Genomic DNA, 19193 nt, shown 5'->3' on the forward strand with positions numbered 1-19193 from the left:
ATATGTCACCAGAGTTCCTTGACTGAAACTCCTGACATGTAATGTTTGTTTTTAATCTAGATATGTAAGCCCTGCTTTTCTCCCGGGTGGGTATGCAGAGCAGTTTTTAATGATACAAAACATACAGTACAAGCAAACAAAATAGTAAGCTACATCTTGCTCTGGTTCAGCATCAAGTGACTGGTTCATCCAAAGATTATGTCTTTGAACACACTGTGGTTTTACACCTGGAATAGAAAGCGAGAGTGAAAGCTGAGCTAAAATATTATTCAATTGGCCTAGTTGTTCCTCCCAATCTCCCTCCTTCTTGCAGCTGTGGGAGCCCCCATGCTAGGTAGGGTGGTTTAATTGTTCTGTTCACAGTTATGATTGGGACTATCCTTCTACCCCAAGGAATGTAAACCCTAGGAGTGGTGGTGGTACTGGGGATAATATGGGTATTGGGAGGGTTTCCCCCCCACCTACTAGTGTTTAAGCTGATGGGAGGGGACATTTCTGATCAGACACAGCGTGCGGGAGAGGACACACCCTTCTCCAGTGCCACCATTTTGATTCATACACCCCGCCCCCTGCTGCTTCTAATGAGAAATTTATTTTTTATCTATTTATTGTTACAGCTTCTATACCGCCCCATCCCCGGAGGGCTCTGGGCGGTGTACAACAAAAAATATAAATAGACGAATTATAAAATCTTTAAAACAGCGATAACAATAGCAGTAAAAGTAATAATAGAGGTGTCCGACTAACCCCATTTTTAAAATTCTCCCCAAAAAAGGGGGAGGAGGGTGATGAGTCACATTTTATAATGGCCAAGATGAAAGGCCAATTGGGAGGGGGGGGGGCCGTAACATATTTCCTGTTCTAGATAAAGGACTCCAGTGTTTTGTGTTATTTGACCCTTAAAATCACATACCTCATCAACCTGCCTAATTCTGTGCTGTAAACGAATCAGCCCTAAACACAATACATATTTTTTTAAAGATAAGAATTCAGACAATATCAATTTGAATATTTATCAAAAGAATCAAGTCAAGGAAATCTGCTTGAGATGTAGCACAGATTTTCCGTGCCATAGGGCCCTTCTAATAATTTCTTGAAGAGTATGAGAACACACGTGTATCTCTAGTGAATGTTGGGCATTTGGTAGCCTCTTGTGGTATTTGTTTATTTATTATGAAATGTTTATATCACCCTTCTCTTTTCAGGCTCGGGGCTGTTTCCAACATCCAATAAAACAATACATAATAAATACAATGTAATTAATTTAAAACTTACAGTTAAAATTTAAGCTTAAAGTATAACATAGAAATTCAGTAGGCAATTTACCTCATCTACACTCAAGCTCCTCTTCTCAAAGTGAATCTGCTATTTAAATTGGAGGAGGCTCTAACGGAGGGTATCAGCCGGGACAATAAGAGTATGGATATAGGGGAAAGTGGCGGGGAGGTAGAGGAGGACACTGGGAGAATAGAAAGGGGAAGAGAGGAGAGTTCCATGCTATTCAGGACAGCTCCTGCCCTTCTGAACAGTCGCTCCAATAATGCAGGAAAAATCGGGCACAGCTCCTGATTCCAACACCACAGCACGTGACCCCGTGTTATTTCATACTTGCAGGATTCCCTTGGTATCTGGGATATTATCATAAAGTAGAGGTGCCATGTTCAATCCCTGGCACCAGCATTTCAAGGTTCTCAAATAGCACTTAGGGAAAGCTTTTCTCTCCCTCAGACCCTGAAGAACTTCTGCCAGACAGAGCAGAACATATTGACAGACTTAATCTGACTTGGTGTAAGCCAGCTTTAGATTACTAGGCCCATGTAGACGGTCCCAACCGTATCCATTAAAGGATCTCAGGTAATGGGCTGGGAATGATCTTTTTCTGCTTGAGAGCCAGGGCTAGTTAGGGCAGGCAAAGCCGATCTACAAGATCGCTGGTCTGACTCCACATGAGCAGCTTTGTATATTTGTGAGCACTTTCCTTGGAATCCCTGTTGGAAGGAATGACTGTGAACAATTCTGTCAGTTGCTCCATATGTTTGGTTACAAGAGCAGATAATATTAATGAGTTCTTTTTGTCTCTTCTTATGTCTTGCAGACTGGAACAGTCTCCCTATTCCACCCGTTGAAAGCTGCCCTGGAGCAAAGCCAGCCAGTATTCCCCACCGCTTTCCTTCGTCAAAAGAGCTCAGCTTCTCTCAACAATGGTGGGGCTTTGTGAGTACCATGACATTTGTTACTATTTCTGCCTGGTTTTGCAGAGGTTGTAGATTCACTTCTGGGCTATAACTCTTTAGACAGAAGCCAGGGGCTCATGTGAGAGAATTCTCTTCCTTATAGATTTCCTGAACATAGAAAAATAGCACCTCAGAGAAAGGAATTTATTTTATTGATTATTTATTCAAAACACTTATACCAGTGATGGTGAACCTTTTCGGGGCCGAGTGCCCAAACTGCAACCCAAAACCCACTTATTTATCGCAAAGTGCCAACACGGCAATTTAACCTGAATACTGAGGTTTTAATTTAGAAAAAACGGTTGGCTACAAGGCGCGCATTACTTGGGAGTAAGCTTGGTGGTAGTCAGTGGCTTTGCTTTGAAGCAACCATGCAACGCTTTGAATGGGTGAATCATGGCCCTAGGAGGGTTTACTCAGAAGCAAGCTCCATTGCCAGCAACTGAGCTTACTCCCAGGTAAAGGATTGTGCTTTAGTTCTTCTTCCCATGAAAATCAGTGGGGTTTAACAGCACTTAACAGGGTTACCTACACGTCGTGCCCAGCAGCCCAGGCTAGCCTAGATGTGTGGGTCTGTGGGGATTCCCCCCCCACATGACAAACTCTGTGTGCGCATGCCCACAAATAGGACTCTGAGTGCCACCTCTGACACTCATGCCATGGGTTTGCCACCACTGACTTATACGCTACCCTGAACTCCCATCTTTGCTCACAAGGTAGCATCCAGACAAAATATAAAAACAAATAAAATAAAAAATAGTCAAAAATAAACAAGACCAGGAAACAATATAAAATCAAAACATGACAAGAACTGAAGTGTGGATCCACTAGTAATTGCTATGAATGGAAGGGATTTCAGTCAGTGGAGTAGGACTTGCTCATTCGTCCCATCCCTCTGAGGCCCAAAATGCCACCTGAAATGTGACTCCTCTGTATCTGGACTCCTGCAAGCAACATGAGGTCTGCAGTGGGAATAGAGAATTGATGAAAACTTAAAATCTCCCTTGGATCTATGGAAATCCTTCACCAGACCTACCATTTCAAAACATTATAGTGCATTCAGAGCCCTAAAGGACCATTATGAGCGAGAAATTGGTCAGTGGGGAGGGTACAGAGAAACACTCTCTTATTGAGGTCTATGCCTCAGGCTCCCAACATTTGCCTGTGAGTGCCATGGTGCCTGTTGGCACCTTGTCTGGTGCCCTCCCAGTGTTTTTAGGAAACAGGTAGAGCCAGATGGGGCGATTGGAGATTTGATTGACTGTGCCATTTTTTAAAGGTTGTTTTGGCAGCAACAGCCGCCACTAAAAACTCAAGGATCTTCACTGTGTTATTTAAATTAAGCTGAGGCAATTGCTTCATTGCTGGCTCCTGAGGCAGCCATTTTCTGGCCACTGTTTTATTGCTGCATTCACCATGCCCTGTCAAAATTCCAAACGTGCCTGCAGGCTCAAAAAGATCGTGGACCTAAGATCTACACGAAAGTTTAATTCTTCATTGAGAACTAGGCCCCTGTTAGCCTGCACTTGCTCATCAGCAGAAGTCTTAGTTGTTTACTTCCGCCTGAAGCATAAACATAAGCATTTTATTGTCATTGTGCACGCACAGCAAAATTTACAAGTCCTCCATGCACAGTAAAAGTCCTGAAAAGTCCTCCATGCACAGTATCTTGAATTAAACAGGTTCTTTTTCTCCTTCTTTCACAGACCGCCACCAGAAGGAAGAGGGATCAAGGAGTCCGTTTCTTGGGGAACTCAACGAACTCAGGATGTGTTTTACGAAACCAGAACACGAGCAGTTGAGCGAGGCCACTCGGAGGAAATTGCTGTGGATCAGACAAGCAAACAGGTGGGGACAAAACACATACCTGGTTTTTTGCACATGGGAATCCTCTCCCTCTTTAATTACAGGCTGCTTTGGCTTCCATGAATCTAGCAGAACATTACTGAAGTCTGGGTCTGAACCAGCGGTGGGATCCAAAAATTTTAGTAACAGGTTCCCATGGTGGTGGGATTCAAACTGTGGTGTAGTGCCAATGGGGCTGCGCGGGGCACGACGGGGGTGTGGCTGGACATTCCAGGGGTGGGGCATTCCTGGGCGGGGCTGTGGCAAAAACGCAGCCACTGCGCCAGTCCTTGGGCGGAAAACGAATGCACGCAGGCGCAGGCTGCCACACACGCTGGTGCACCTCCTGCTAGACTGCTTCAAGTTCTGTGTGCTACTGCTGAGAGGAGGGGCGTATCTAAGGCAAAAATCACATGGCAAAATCACCAATTAGTAACCCCCTCTCGGCACACACAAATAATTAGAAACCTATTCTCGGGAACCTGTGAGAACCTGCTGGATCCCACCTCTGGTCTGGACCCTTCAGCTAGTTCCTCTGGTATATGGGCAGCCCAATCCCAAGGGAGGGGGTGCGGTAGAGCAGCTGCTGGAGAAGGCACCGTGACAGCGCAACCATGACACTTTCAAAAGGGTTTCAGGTGACGCATGAAGGGAGGAAAGCAGAGGAACTCTTGGCTTCCTGAGAAACTCAATAAGGAAAACTGACCTATAACACACTTTTTGATGGCATAACTCAGCTGCTGGTATAGAGGGCATTTTCAGGCTGAAAGTCCCTGGAAGCACCCCCAGACTACCCCCAACCATTCCAGCATGGACTCATGGGCTGGAGCACCACCAGCACAAGGAAGGCCTTCTGCAACCCTTCAATGATGGGTCTCCAGTCCAGATGGTAATGGTGGCAGCTGCTGTTTGGTGTCGCCTAAGAGCTTTTGAATGTTTGGAAGCTGTGAAGTAGTCCTGGTTTCCTTTATCAAATCACCCACCAAGTCTGCTGAGGATCTCGGCTGCAGCCCTCCCACTTAACATTTGTTGTGGCAGAACAATCCCTAGCATCTCTGTTTAATGGAGCTCAAGCAGCAAGTGTTCGGAAAGGCCTTTCTCTGTGTGCGAAAAGCTTAGATAACTTCTTTCCAAACACAGACTGACTGGAGTAGTCTTCAGCAAGCCTCTGTTCTCTCCTGCTCAGCTCTCTCCATCTGTGATTTGTGAATTGGATGGACTGGCCATTTGACTTACCAGGGAAGTTCTTGGGGGCCACTGCCCTGAAAGGCCGCTTGTACCTGGGAGAGAGCAGATCTAAGCTTCAATAGCTTTAATAGAGCAGCAAGGACCCTTTGGCTCAGTTGACTTGATGGTGGTACAAGAAGAGGTGATGGCAGAATTGACACCCATTGTTAACCAGGTCAGAGCCAGAGCCCCTGTAGTAGTGCTCCTGGCATTGCATGGGCCACTGAGCCTAGAGGGCTCTGCAACCTGCGGCTCTCTAGATGTTCATGGACTACAATTCCCATCAGCCCCTGCCACCATGGCCAATTGGCCATGGTGGCAAGGGCTAACTTCCCAGTCCATCCTGGGTGAGGATACTAGTTCTAGCCTATCCCACAAGGCTGTTGTAGTGCTCTGAACTCTTAACACGCCCAGTATAATAGTATGTCTGACCAGGAGACACACCTGTTCACTCCATTAGGACTACATTGGGTGGTTTGTGGATAGGCTGAAAAAAAAGAACACGAATGCCAATAAACTGCAAAGTTATTTAACATACACTTTGCATACCCCAATTCCGTTCAAGATCTTCATCAGAGGAATCAGATCCCATTATCACTCTCTGATATGTCCTGTTAAAAGGTCTCAGGACAAGTGTTCAGCAAGTCAGTTCTTTTCTGGGGACTCTGGAGAGCTGCTGCCAGTCAGAGCATGTAGTACTGAGTAAGACAGACTCATCGGCTGACACAGCATTAGTCAAATATATAAATGAATAGATAATCATTTGCATTTGTGTCCCAATTTATTTCAGGTAGTAGAAATGCAAGAAATCAGCCCAACGCTAGCCAATGGTGAACAGCAGCCTGGTTTGGAAAGCCAGGGGCGAGCCGCTTCCATGCCACGTTTGGCGGCTGAAACTCAGGTGAGCATGGGGGGCTTAACTAGAATTGGAAAGCTTACAGTAAGTCACAGATTCAACACCTTCTCTTTGTTTCTCTCCTTGTCTGGAAGTTACTTGTCTGTGAGGTTTAAACAGATATGTGCTGTAATGGGGAATTTGCTCTCTCTACGGCTGATTCTGCACAGGCAACACAAACGGGTTGAATGAACCCATGTTGCCTATGCTGCCAATTGCTAACTGGGTACAGAGGCCATCCAAGATCACTGGGATTCTGGCATCAGGAGGTGACATAGTTCACGAAGGAATCGTGCACCCAAACATCTTCCCAGCTGAGAATCCCCACCCATCCTAATACTATCACAAATTGGAAGGCACCTAGAGAATCCACTCTAATGGTGGCTGCCTAGGGAATGTGGATGGAAAAGGGGGGGGATTGGACACTTCCTGCTTGCCATAGTTTGCACGGGCAAGCAGGAAGTGACTGAAACATGGGTTGGAGGGGAAAAGTTGCTAATTTAGCAATGTTCATTTAACCCAGGTTCAGCCAAATGTAACAGGTTAGAGTAGTTCTCAAGCTTCCTAATGCCGCAACCCTTTAATACAGTTCCTCATGTTGTGGTGACCCCCAACCCTAACATTTATCCATTTTACAGGTGGAGAACACTGATGCAGAGAGTCTTAGGTGACCCCTGTGAAAGGGTCGTTCGACTCCCAAAGGGGTCGCAACCCACAGGTTGAGAACCACTGGGTTAGAAGCATTTGGGGAGCAATTTCTGTGGGGATTTTTCTCCCATAATGCTTTTTCACACCCCTAAACCCGTTATATTTGGTCTGTGAGAAATCACCTATGTTTATCATATGAATAAATTTTGGTGCAGTTTGGAGCTTTGTCGTGCAGGTAATTTCTTTAATGACCTCATCTGCAAGCAATCCTCAGATCCTCCATGCTGGGCAAATATATTGGCTGATTCCAAACTTAACCCACTCTAACCAGTGTTTGAATCCCATCTAAGAGCTTGGGGGGCGGGGGGGGGGGGTTCTCATTCTGATAAGTTGTGAAGGCCAGGAATTGTTGCTCAGTGAAGAAGGATCAGTACAGACAGGTTAGAAGCCAGGAGGTATCCAGAAAAGGCTGAGACATCCCTCCCAAGAAAAAAACTGCCCAAACAGAGGAAAGTTGGTGGCTTTGCAGATCTTAATATTCCTTGTTAGTTTCAGATTAGCCATCAAGTATCACCTCAAGCTAGGAGGATCATGACCTGCTATTGCAAAACCCATGCTGAAATGGCTTAACCCTTGTCTAATTAGCTGCCCCTTTGGTGCAGAGAATGTGCCTGGTCATAGCCCTTTATACTCAGTCCTGGTACCTGTATAAAGAAATGCTGGCGGAGGATAAAAGATGATTTAACTATCTGACTTTAAAATTGAGCTTTTCAGGTGAAATTAAATTGCATTGAGTGTTTGGTCATTGAGTTAAAGTACCCTTTTCCACTGCAGTCCTAATCCATATCACAGACACATAACAACTGACAGCGCTTGGGAGGCCAAATTATAATGTATCTGGGGAGTTACTTGTGGAACTTCTGAATATCACATCAATGAGTGACAGGCAGGCAAACAGGCAGCAAACCAAATGCAAAATACTTCCTGTATTAGGTATTTGAAGCTACCATTACTCCCTTGACGTTGCTTCCTGTGCCTTATCCTACTAGTCTTTCTTAAGGACTGAGGGATTTATCATGAAGGAAATTCCATACTGTCCATGACATCTTAACACCCATTACTCAGCGGAGAAAGTTTACACATTCAAATTGAGAGTTGTCAAGCGATGGAAGGAAATGATGAATGTGCATGTGTGAACGGGACTTAAATCTGATGACATTTCTCATATGCAGTGTGAAAAATGTCTAATCGTTTGAAACCATAGATGGGTGTGGACCGGTTTTTCATCAAGTTCTAGTGGCTCATTCCAGTTCCAGTGATTTCATTCCAAGAGTGTATCTCTGCTGATTTCAGTTGGACTTACACAAAAGTTCAGTGAATAGTCTGCAAAGGAACTCTAATCCCATTTGGCTTGAGTGAAGCACCCAAAACATATCTTCTGCAAGAGCTACTCAAGAGGTCCTTTTTTCTACACCTGCCTGATGCAGCCTCATCATTATCTCTGTTACCCAGCATACCCTGCTTGTTCTCTACATTTCTCCCACCATTCCATCATTCACACATTGCTGGTGATTGCCTTCCAGGTGTTACTGGATCACTTCACTTCCCACGGTGGCCCCAGGCTGTCTGTGCTGTGAAGTTTCTTCACCCAAAATGTGAAGAAAAAGAGGCTGTGTTCATAAAGTAAAGGAGGCTGGGTATCATACTGGCGTGTTCCAGTTGTCGAGTCAATGAGGAAGGAGAGAGAAGTGGAATGCGGAGAGCATGCCAACCTGTCATACAGATGTTAATATCATCCCCCATTGTGGGATTGTGGGCTGTTGTGCAGACTCCTTTCTTTTATGGGGCTAATGGGAACAAATGGTGATGATTCCGTAATGGTGATTTTTGAATGTGTCCCCCACTCCCCAAGACTTTTAGGGTGATTCCGCACATGAGTAAAAAATGTTCGACCCAGTTCCCTGAGAAGGGTACTAACCTAGGTCGAACCCATTGTTGTTCCCCACTGCAACCAGCTTGATCCCAGCTCGGAGGGCGGAATCATCCTGTGCCTCTTCGCCGCTCCGTTCCAATTGGCTACTGTTCTATGGCCATGTCCCGTCTATCCCCACACATGTTATTAAAAAAACTGCCACAGGAATGGAGGGACGAAGGTGGCGTTTTTTGATTGGCCATCTGTACGCATGCCCGAAACACTCAGCTGTGATTGGCTGAATGGGGGACTCCTGGCACCAGAGATTCCGCACTGTACTGGAATCGAGCTGAGTTCGAGGGTGGTTCCCTGAAAAAGTAGTAGTTCCCAATTGGAGTTGGAAATTTGACTGTTACATGGAGCAAAGCTGGTACAAAACCACGTCAATCCCAGTGGTTGTGCGGAGCACTTAGGTCGAACACAGCTCGAACTTAGGTCGATAATGCAAGTGCAGAATCGACCTTAGAGAGCTCTAATTTTGGAGAAGCTAACATTCTTTCAGTGGTTCTAATCAGCATCCTCCAGCATTGGGGTGATGGTTGCTTGCAGGGACCAGCACAGCAGTCAGTAGTTCCATGAAGTGAGCATTTATGAATACAGGTGATGCTTACCCCTTCTCTTTCCTTTTCTCTGCGGACACAAGGAAACATGACGGAAAATCAGTCCCTATAGCCTCTCCTCACCTGCTGGTAGTTTTGAATATTGGTGGAAGTCCCCTTCCTGAGGACAGACTCCCTTTCATGAGTTCTCTCAGAGTGGGCACCAAGCATCCCCAATTCTGTGCAGCTGAATTGGAACAGACACCCATTATGGATCCCTGCTGAAAATCCTCTTGTGGTTATTTGAGGCTGTGACAGGCTTTCTGAATTGGAGATGACCAGATTTCTTAATAGTGGGAAGTAGTGCAAGGCCAATTTGCCTGACCCAAGGCTGCAGAAAGCAAGCTTTTTGAAGAATAATGACATGGCAAGCAGTTTACTCTGCAAAGTGTCTGGGACAGCTGAGCCAAGCTTCCTTGTTGCCTGCAACCTCCTGGTTGTTTCTGCAACCTCCATTTCAAGAAGTTGCCTGCCACGCTTTTTGCAACAGGGTTTTACGTGGTCGGTCGTCAGTGCCATACTGCTAATGGGGACATGGGGTATCCCATGTCCTCAGGCACATGCTGTTTCATCACACCGGGAGCCCCCCATGTGATGAAACAGCATGCGCCCGAGCTGCCCACTGCCGATCCCCGCCCCTCAGCCTCCCTGCAGACTGACTTTTGCCCTCCTCTGGCCCTGGGGACAGCAGGAGCCTGGGCCATCCACCACCGCTGAGCCCCACCCCCTGGCCTCCCTGCAGGCTGGCTTTTGCCCTCCCCAGGTCATGAGGACAGCAGGAGCAGGCCTGCGGGGAGGCCAGGGGCGAGGCTTGGCATTGTGTGGGCCCGGAGCTGGCCTGCTGCTGTGGCATCAGGCTGAGACACACACACACACCCCAGAGACTCAGCCTCTCCTGGCCTTTCTGCTGGTTCCCTGGCTCCCATGGGTGAGGTGGGGGGCACAGGGAGCCAGGGGGGGAGGCAGTCATGCCCCCAAGTGCAGTTTAGCTCTGGTACGGCACTGTCTGTCACTCTTGTGATAGACCTACAGCATTAAAAGGATAAAAAGAAGCCCCTCTGATCCTCTGAGCTGGTCCAAAGAGTGAGCGCAGCTGCTGCTGTGTGAATGAAGGAAAGCGAGGAGGAGCAGGGAAACCCAAAGAAAACTCAGCACACTCCGCTCTCCTTTGCTTACAGCAGGATGGATTTGACCACAAAAAAGTAGCACTTTAGCTGGTTTCAGAAATCACACAGAGAGTCTGATCTGAGAATGCACTGAGTTCTGGAAAGGGGGAAATGTGTGCATTGCTGAGAATTCATCCCAAAGGGAGCGAAGGAGATGATAAGTGAGTAAATGGGCAATTAGTGATGACAAACTGATGACCAAATATCAGAATTGGCTCCAGGCTACTAAGATCTCCAGGCCAGCACCACACAGTGGGCCCTACAAGCCCATTCAGAAACACAGGCACAGGGGCTCCTGGGTGGGCAGGCTGGCCAACTGGCTTGGGCTTACCTCCCCCACCCCCTCTATGCCAATTCTGGCAGCAGTGGCTGCTGTGGCTCCTCTTCCTCTGCTTGCTGTCTCTTTGAGTGGACAGAGGAAGAGCAAAAGCATCTGCTGCTACTTTCATTGTTGCCATCTGAGTCGAACACCACAGTGGCTAAGCAGTGGCAGCAGCTGCCCCATTTGGCCCTAAGGAATGGAGTCATCAGTGGCATGAGTGAAACAATGGGGCTTTCCCCACTTACCATTTGCGGCGCGCTACTCCCAGCGCACTCCCGGCACGAGTGGTTTCTGCCGCGGTGTTGCGTTTCCCACTCGGAAGGTGCCGTTCCTTCAGTGCCCAAAATGACGCGCGCTGAAGGGGCGGGAGAGCGGCAGCCTCGGGGTGGCTGCATGGTTGCCGCCCTTGCAAGTGGGGAGCGCCGCTGGACCCCGCGCTACTTTCCCGCAGTAGCGTGCAGCAAATGGTAAGTGGGGAAAGCCCCAATGGCTGCTGCTGCTCTACCTCTTCCTTACCATCACTGGCTTTGGAGGAGAAAGCAACTGGAGAGGGACCTGGCAACCGTGGTGGTGAGGAAGAGGAAGAGCCAGCACAAGAAGCCTTGATTTGGAGGCTCCAATAAGCACTGGGCCCATGACTGTCATTATCGAATTCTGATGCCAGGCCTTAGTCACATGGTCCTCCAACAACCCAGTGTGAGTGACGTCTCCCTCTAGAAATGTCTGACTTCATTTGATGACGTAACTTTCTTTACATGTGTAGCTTCCTCGGAATAACTGGTCTCCACTCTGGGCCTCTGGCCTTCCCACATTGTTCCATGGATACCTTCGGACTAACACCCATTTCTGTTTCTTGTCTTCATTCATCTCCCCCCTTTCTTTGCCTGTTTGTCTCCCTGACCGGTTGCTCTCATCCTTTCACTCCTACCCCTTCCCTTTCTTCCCTTCCTGCCCCCATTTTCCTTGGTCATCTCGTCTCCTGCACACCTCCTGTGATGTCTGACCGTTGGCTGTGCTGGTTGGGGCTGCTTCAAATGTTTTTCTGTCATCTTGACCGAATTGTTTGCAGAGGAGCCGAGCACGGTCACCGGGGAGATACCTAGCAGTATGTAGCTTGAACTCAGTTGTATACTCTAATATCTGTTTATGAAATTATTGCATCTTATAATAGTTGACCCCTAATTTTAATTTCCTTGTTTGAGTTACAGCTTGAAGTTATAAGGATATTTCTGCTGTGTATCTATACACTTTAAGTTGCCATAATTATCCGGCCATGGTCCCGCGTCTTGTTACGACATTTTTTCTTTGGAGGAGAGCTGACTGGAAACTGATTTGTCATGATCCATGTACAACTTGAGTGGATACAGTAGCAACCACAGGGATACAACCACAGGGATACAGTAGCAAGTGCATAGATAATGCTAGTTCAGACAACCAGCTCTTAGCACAAATATTGTAACAGTTCAAAAGTATCTCCCCTGTTTCTCTGTAGACTTCAGTGACAGTCAGCCAAGTGGTGCGGCAGGCCTCACAACCTAAATACAACAGGATGGATTTGACCATCCTGCAAGAAACCTTCCTCTGTTCTAAGGACCCTCGTTGCAACTTAAATGGCTCTTCTGTTGGAAGAAGCCACTTAAGTTTGAGGGAGGCTCCTTAGATTGGAGAAAGACTTCAACCTGTTGCAATTAGCAATGCCTGCTGTGCAAAGAAATGGGAAGACCCAGCAGAGGGCAGACAAGTAGATAGAAATGTAAGGTTTGGCGCTTCTCCACCCTCTTTATATTTCACCTCTTATCTGCCCTTAGAGATTCTCGGCAGCAGTTTCCTTCTGCTTCTTAGAAACTTCTTCCTCCAGCCCCTCTTAGCCAACTGGTTTTGCTAGAGAATAGTTCTGCCTCTCAGCTTTCCAATCTATAATGTAGTTCCTTTAAAAACATTTACTTTTATCTTTAATCAGTGAGCATGACCCTTTGCTGCCTAACTCACACTCTGCCAACACAAGCTTGAGCCAAAAGGAAAGCTGGGTTATAACTATTTTAATAAATAAACTTTGTGCAATAGAATAGTGGGAGAGGGGTATAGTTCCACCCCAATCTAAACAAAATTATTCTCTTCCATGGTAGAATGCAAGATCTTGTGCAAGAGCAGCAGTGGCATAGTGGTTAAGAGCAGGTGTACTCTAATCTGGAGGAACCGGGTTTGATTCTCCGCTCTGCCACTTGAGCTGTGGAGGCTTATCTGGGGAACTCAGATTAGCCTGTGCATTCCAGCACACGCCAGCTGGGTGACCTTGGGCTAGTCACGGTTCTTCTGAACTCTCTCAGCCTCACCCACTTCACAGGGTGTTTGTTGTGGGGGAGGGAAGGGAAAGGAGTTTGTAAGCCCCTTTGAGTCTCCTTACAGGAGAGAAGGGGGGAATATAAATCCAACTCATTCTCTTTTTTTTCTTGTATGTGTTATTTGTGCAAAATATCAGAGTGAACACCTTCCTTCTCCAGTTGAAAGGATGGCAAGTAAAAGGATATCTTTAAGTACCTCTGATATGGTTGAGAGAATGTTTAAATGACTCAGATGTTTGGGCAGGATCTAATTTTGTGGGAAACTGCAGAGATACCTTCCAAGCTTAGATCTGTTTCCATACAGTCAGGCTCTGGCCATGTTCTTCCAGCAGCACAAGTGGTGTTTATGACTTAGCAGCTCCAACATGTATGGAACTGTTTGGTGCACTACCTGATCCATGTGTGTTTCCTTGAAAATGTCCTACTCTACTGTCTCAGAGCCCAGCTGTTTTCCCATGTGATGGCTCCATCCTGTAGTAAAGATAGATGAAAGTCCCCTTGAGCAGAACGCCTTTCCCTCCCATATCATGGCTTTTTGGTTGAGCGAGGGAGAGCTGCCAGATGAAAGGATGACATTTTCAGAAGACTCCCTTCTTGGCATCAGTTACACTCATAAGCATCGATCCTGCTGAATTTAGAGGTACCTACCCAGTTATATACCCAATGGATAGCAGCCTCAGTGTCTTTTCATTTGTATAGGTAAAGTGGCTGTGAGAAGTGCTCCAGACTGTGTGGGTTCTGCACAGGTTGTTAGTTTAGAGCATCTCCTGTTGGTTCCCAAGGATGGAAAGAGGGTACAAAAGAGTCATACTTCCAGTAAATTACTTTGTGTTCTCTTCTACCCATTTCCTACCCCCCCCTTTCCTTGTATGTCTGCAGCCCATCCCAGACACAAGCCCCATGAAGCGTTCCATCTCCACACTGAACCCCCAGCGCCCCCATGCCACGCACCTCTACGAACATTCCCGACCAGCAGAGCACACCCACCACCACCACCACCATCGCTGCCATCGACGGAAAGAGAAGAAACAGAAGTCCATTGACAAGCCCTCAAACAATCTGGCTGCTGGTGAGGGTGATCTGTCTGTCTGTCTGTCTGTCTGTGTCTGTCTGTCTATGTCTCTCTCTGTCTCTGTCTCTGTCTCTCTCTGTCTGTCTCTCTCTCTCATATCTATCTATCTTTTCTCCTTTCTTTTTTCTTTCCTCTTTTTTCTTTGTTTTTCTTTCTCCACTTACAATCTGCAGTGATGCACTCATTGTTACAGTTGTTATGGTTGATAACACTCTGGGAGAAAGGAGGAAATGTTGGTAACTGTGTTTTTGTTTAATATAAATCCTTCCAATGTTTATGTATTTATGTGAGCAGCAGTGGCGTAGGCAGTTAAGAGCTCGTGTATCTAATCTGGAGGAACCGGGTTTGATTCCCCGCTCTGCCACCTGAGCTGTGGAGGCTTATCTGGGGAATTCAGATTAGCCTATGCACTCCCACACACACCAGCTGGGTGACCTTGTGCTAGTCACAGCTTTTCGGAGCTCTCTCAGCCCCACCTACCTCACAGGGTGTTTGGTGGGAGGGGGGGAAGGGCAAGGAGATTGTAAGCCCCTTTGAGTCTCCTGCAGGAGAGAATGGGGGGATATAAATACAAACTCCTCCTCCCCCTCCTCCCCTCCTCCCCCCCCCCCCCCCCCCCCCCCCCCCCCCCCCCCCCCCCCCCCGCCTCTTCCCTCTCCTCCCCTCCCCCCCCCCACCCCCCCCCCCCCTCTCCCCCCCCCCCCCCCCCCCTCCCCCCGCCCCCCCCCACCCCACCCCTACCCCCCCCCCCCCCCACTCCCCCCCCCCCCCACCCCCCCCCCCCCCCACCCCCCCCCCCCCCCACCCCCCCCCCCCCCCACCCCCCCCCCCCCCCACCCCCCCCCCCCCCCACCCCCCCCCCCCCCCACCCCCCCCCCCCCCCACCCCCCCCCCCCCCCACCCCCCCCCCCCCCCACCCCCCCCCCCCCCCACCCCCCCCCCCCCCCACCCCCCCCCCCCCCCACCCCCCCCCCCCCCCACCCCCCCCCCCCCCCACCCCCCCCCCCCCCCACCCCCCCCCCCCCCCACCCCCCCCCCCCCCCACCCCCCCCCCCCCCCACCCCCCCCCCCCCCCACCCCCCCCCCCCCCCACCCCCCCCCCCCCCCACCCCCCCCCCCCCCCACCCCCCCCCCCCCCCACCCCCCCCCCCCCCCACCCCCCCCCCCCCCCACCCCCCCCCCCCCCCACCCCCCCCCCCCCCCACCCCCCCCCCCCCCCACCCCCCCCCCCCCCCACCCCCCCCCCCCCCCACCCCCCCCCCCCCCCACCCCCCCCCCCCCCCACCCCCCCCCCCCCCCACCCCCCCCCCCCCCCACCCCCCCCCCCCCCCACCCCCCCCCCCCCCCACCCCCCCCCCCCCCCACCCCCCCCCCCCCCCACCCCCCCCCCCCCCCACCCCCCCCCCCCCCCACCCCCCCCCCCCCCCACCCCCCCCCCCCCCCACCCCCCCCCCCCCCCACCCCCCCCCCCCCCCACCCCCCCCCCCCCCCACCCCCCCCCCCCCCCACCCCCCCCCCCCCCCACCCCCCCCCCCCCCCACCCCCCCCCCCCCCCACCCCCCCCCCCCCCCACCCCCCCCCCCCCCCACCCCCCCCCCCCCCCACCCCCCCCCCCCCCCACCCCCCCCCCCCCCCACCCCCCCCCCCCCCCACCCCCCCCCCCCCCCACCCCCCCCCCCCCCCACCCCCCCCCCCCCCCACCCCCCCCCCCCCCCACCCCCCCCCCCCCCCACCCCCCCCCCCCCCCACCCCCCCCCCCCCCCACCCCCCCCCCCCCCCACCCCCCCCCCCCCCCACCCCCCCCCCCCCCCACCCCCCCCCCCCCCCACCCCCCCCCCCCCCCACCCCCCCCCCCCCCCACCCCCCCCCCCCCCCACCCCCCCCCCCCCCCACCCCCCCCCCCCCCCACCCCCCCCCCCCCCCACCCCCCCCCCCCCCCACCCCCCCCCCCCCCCACCCCCCCCCCCCCCCACCCCCCCCCCCCCCCACCCCCCCCCCCCCCCACCCCCCCCCCCCCCCACCCCCCCCCCCCCCCACCCCCCCCCCCCCCCACCCCCCCCCCCCCCCACCCCCCCCCCCCCCCACCCCCCCCCCCCCCCACCCCCCCCCCCCCCCACCCCCCCCCCCCCCCACCCCCCCCCCCCCCCACCCCCCCCCCCCCCCACCCCCCCCCCCCCCCACCCCCCCCCCCCCCCACCCCCCCCCCCCCCCACCCCCCCCCCCCCCCACCCCCCCCCCCCCCCACCCCCCCCCCCCCCCACCCCCCCCCCCCCCCACCCCCCCCCCCCCCCACCCCCCCCCCCCCCCACCCCCCCCCCCCCCCACCCCCCCCCCCCCCCACCCCCCCCCCCCCCCACCCCCCCCCCCCCCCACCCCCCCCCCCCCCCACCCCCCCCCCCCCCCACCCCCCCCCCCCCCCACCCCCCCCCCCCCCCACCCCCCCCCCCCCCCACCCCCCCCCCCCCCCACCCCCCCCCCCCCCCACCCCCCCCCCCCCCCACCCCCCCCCCCCCCCACCCCCCCCCCCCCCCACCCCCCCCCCCCCCCACCCCCCCCCCCCCCCACCCCCCCCCCCCCCCACCCCCCCCCCCCCCCACCCCCCCCCCCCCCCACCCCCCCCCCCCCCCACCCCCCCCCCCCCCCACCCCCCCCCCCCCCCACCCCCCCCCCCCCCCACCCCCCCCCCCCCCCACCCCCCCCCCCCCCCACCCCCCCCCCCCCCCACCCCCCCCCCCCCCCACCCCCCCCCCCCCCCACCCCCCCCCCCCCCCACCCCCCCCCCCCCCCACCCCCCCCCCCCCCCACCCCCCCCCCCCCCCACCCCCCCCCCCCCCCACCCCCCCCCCCCCCCACCCCCCCCCCCCCCCACCCCCCCCCCCCCCCACCCCCCCCCCCCCCCACCCCCCCCCCCCCCCACCCCCCCCCCCCCCCACCCCCCCCCCCCCCCACCCCCCCCCCCCCCCACCCCCCCCCCCCCCCACCCCCCCCCCCCCCCACCCCCCCCCCCCCCCACCCCCCCCCCCCCCCACCCCCCCCCCCCCCCACCCCCCCCCCCCCCCACCCCCCCCCCCCCCCACCCCCCCCCCCCCCCACCCCCCCCCCCCCCCACCCCCCCCCCCCCCCACCCCCCCCCCCCCCCACCCCCCCCCCCCCCCACCCCCCCCCCCCCCCACCCCCCCCCCCCCCCACCCCCCCCCCCCCCCACCCCCCCCCCCCCCCACCCCCCCCCCCCCCCACCCCCCCCCCCCCCCACCCCCCCCCCCCCCCACCCCCCCCCCCCCCCACCCCCCCCCCCCCCCACCCCCCCCCCCCCCCACCCCCCCCCCCCCCCACCCCCCCCCCCCCCCACCCCCCCCCCCCCCCACCCCCCCCCCCCCCCACCCCCCCCCCCCCCCACCCCCCCCCCCCCCCACCCCCCCCCCCCCCCACCCCCCCCCCCCCCCACCCCCCCCCCCCCCCACCCCCCCCCCCCCCCACCCCCCCCCCCCCCCACCCCCCCCCCCCCCCACCCCCCCCCCCCCCCACCCCCCCCCCCCCCCACCCCCCCCCCCCCCCACCCCCCCCCCCCCCCACCCCCCCCCCCCCCCACCCCCCCCCCCCCCCACCCCCCCCCCCCCCCACCCCCCCCCCCCCCCACCCCCCCCCCCCCCCACCCCCCCCCCCCCCCACCCCCCCCCCCCCCCACCCCCCCCCCCCCCCACCCCCCCCCCCCCCCACCCCCCCCCCCCCCCACCCCCCCCCCCCCCCACCCCCCCCCCCCCCCACCCCCCCCCCCCCCCACCCCCCCCCCCCCCCACCCCCCCCCCCCCCCACCCCCCCCCCCCCCCACCCCCCCCCCCCCCCACCCCCCCCCCCCCCCACCCCCCCCCCCCCCCACCCCCCCCCCCCCCCACCCCCCCCCCCCCCCACCCCCCCCCCCCCCCACCCCCCCCCCCCCCCACCCCCCCCCCCCCCCACCCCCCCCCCCCCCCACCCCCCCCCCCCCCCACCCCCCCCCCCCCCCACCCCCCCCCCCCCCCACCCCCCCCCCCCCCCACCCCCCCCCCCCCCCACCCCCCCCCCCCCCCACCCCCCCCCCCCCCCACCCCCCCCCCCCCCCACCCCCCCCCCCCCCCACCCCCCCCCCCCCCCACCCCCCCCCCCCCCCACCCCCCCCCCCCCCCACCCCCCCCCCCCCCCACCCCCCCCCCCCCCCACCCCCCCCCCCCCCCACCCCCCCCCCCCCCCACCCCCCCCCCCCCCCACCCCCCCCCCCCCCCACCCCCCCCCCCCCCCACCCCCCCCCCCCCCCACCCCCCCCCCCCCCCACCCCCCCCCCCCCCCACCCCCCCCCCCCCCCACCCCCCCCCCCCCCCACCCCCCCCCCCCCCCACCCCCCCCCCCCCCCACCCCCCCCCCCCCCCACCCCCCCCCCCCCCCACCCCCCCCCCCCCCCACCCCCCCCCCCCCCCACCCCCCCCCCCCCCCACCCCCCCCCCCCCCCACCCCCCCCCCCCCCCACCCCCCCCCCCCCCCACCCCCCCCCCCCCCCACCCCCCCCCCCCCCCACCCCCCCCCCCCCCCACCCCCCCCCCCCCCCACCCCCCCCCCCCCCCACCCCCCCCCCCCCCCACCCCCCCCCCCCCCCACCCCCCCCCCCCCCCACCCCCCCCCCCCCCCACCCCCCCCCCCCCCCACCCCCCCCCCCCCCCACCCCCCCCCCCCCCCACCCCCCCCCCCCCCCACCCCCCCCCCCCCCCACCCCCCCCCCCCCCCACCCCCCCCCCCCCCCACCCCCCCCCCCCCCCACCCCCCCCCCCCCCCACCCCCCCCCCCCCCCACCCCCCCCCCCCCCCACCCCCCCCCCCCCCCACCCCCCCCCCCCCCCACCC

General features: G+C 57.3%; 1 protein-coding gene across 1 annotated transcript in view; it reads left to right on the top strand.

Moving 5' to 3' along the window:
• LOC125441536 (voltage-dependent N-type calcium channel subunit alpha-1B-like) overlaps positions 1-19193 on the top strand; it is a 286638-nt gene that overhangs the window by 262767 nt on the left and 4678 nt on the right. The window contains exons 45-49 of the mRNA XM_048512145.1: positions 2096-2214; positions 3941-4082; positions 6097-6207; positions 11978-12013; positions 14130-14319. Coding sequence (XP_048368102.1) covers positions 2096-2214; positions 3941-4082; positions 6097-6207; positions 11978-12013; positions 14130-14319 — 598 coding nt within the window. The remainder of the gene's footprint in view (positions 1-2095; positions 2215-3940; positions 4083-6096; positions 6208-11977; positions 12014-14129; positions 14320-19193) is intronic.

The sequence above is a fragment of the Sphaerodactylus townsendi genome, linkage group LG12 (assembly GCF_021028975.2).
Source record: "Sphaerodactylus townsendi isolate TG3544 linkage group LG12, MPM_Stown_v2.3, whole genome shotgun sequence".
Classification (NCBI taxonomy): domain Eukaryota; kingdom Metazoa; phylum Chordata; class Lepidosauria; order Squamata; family Sphaerodactylidae; genus Sphaerodactylus; species Sphaerodactylus townsendi.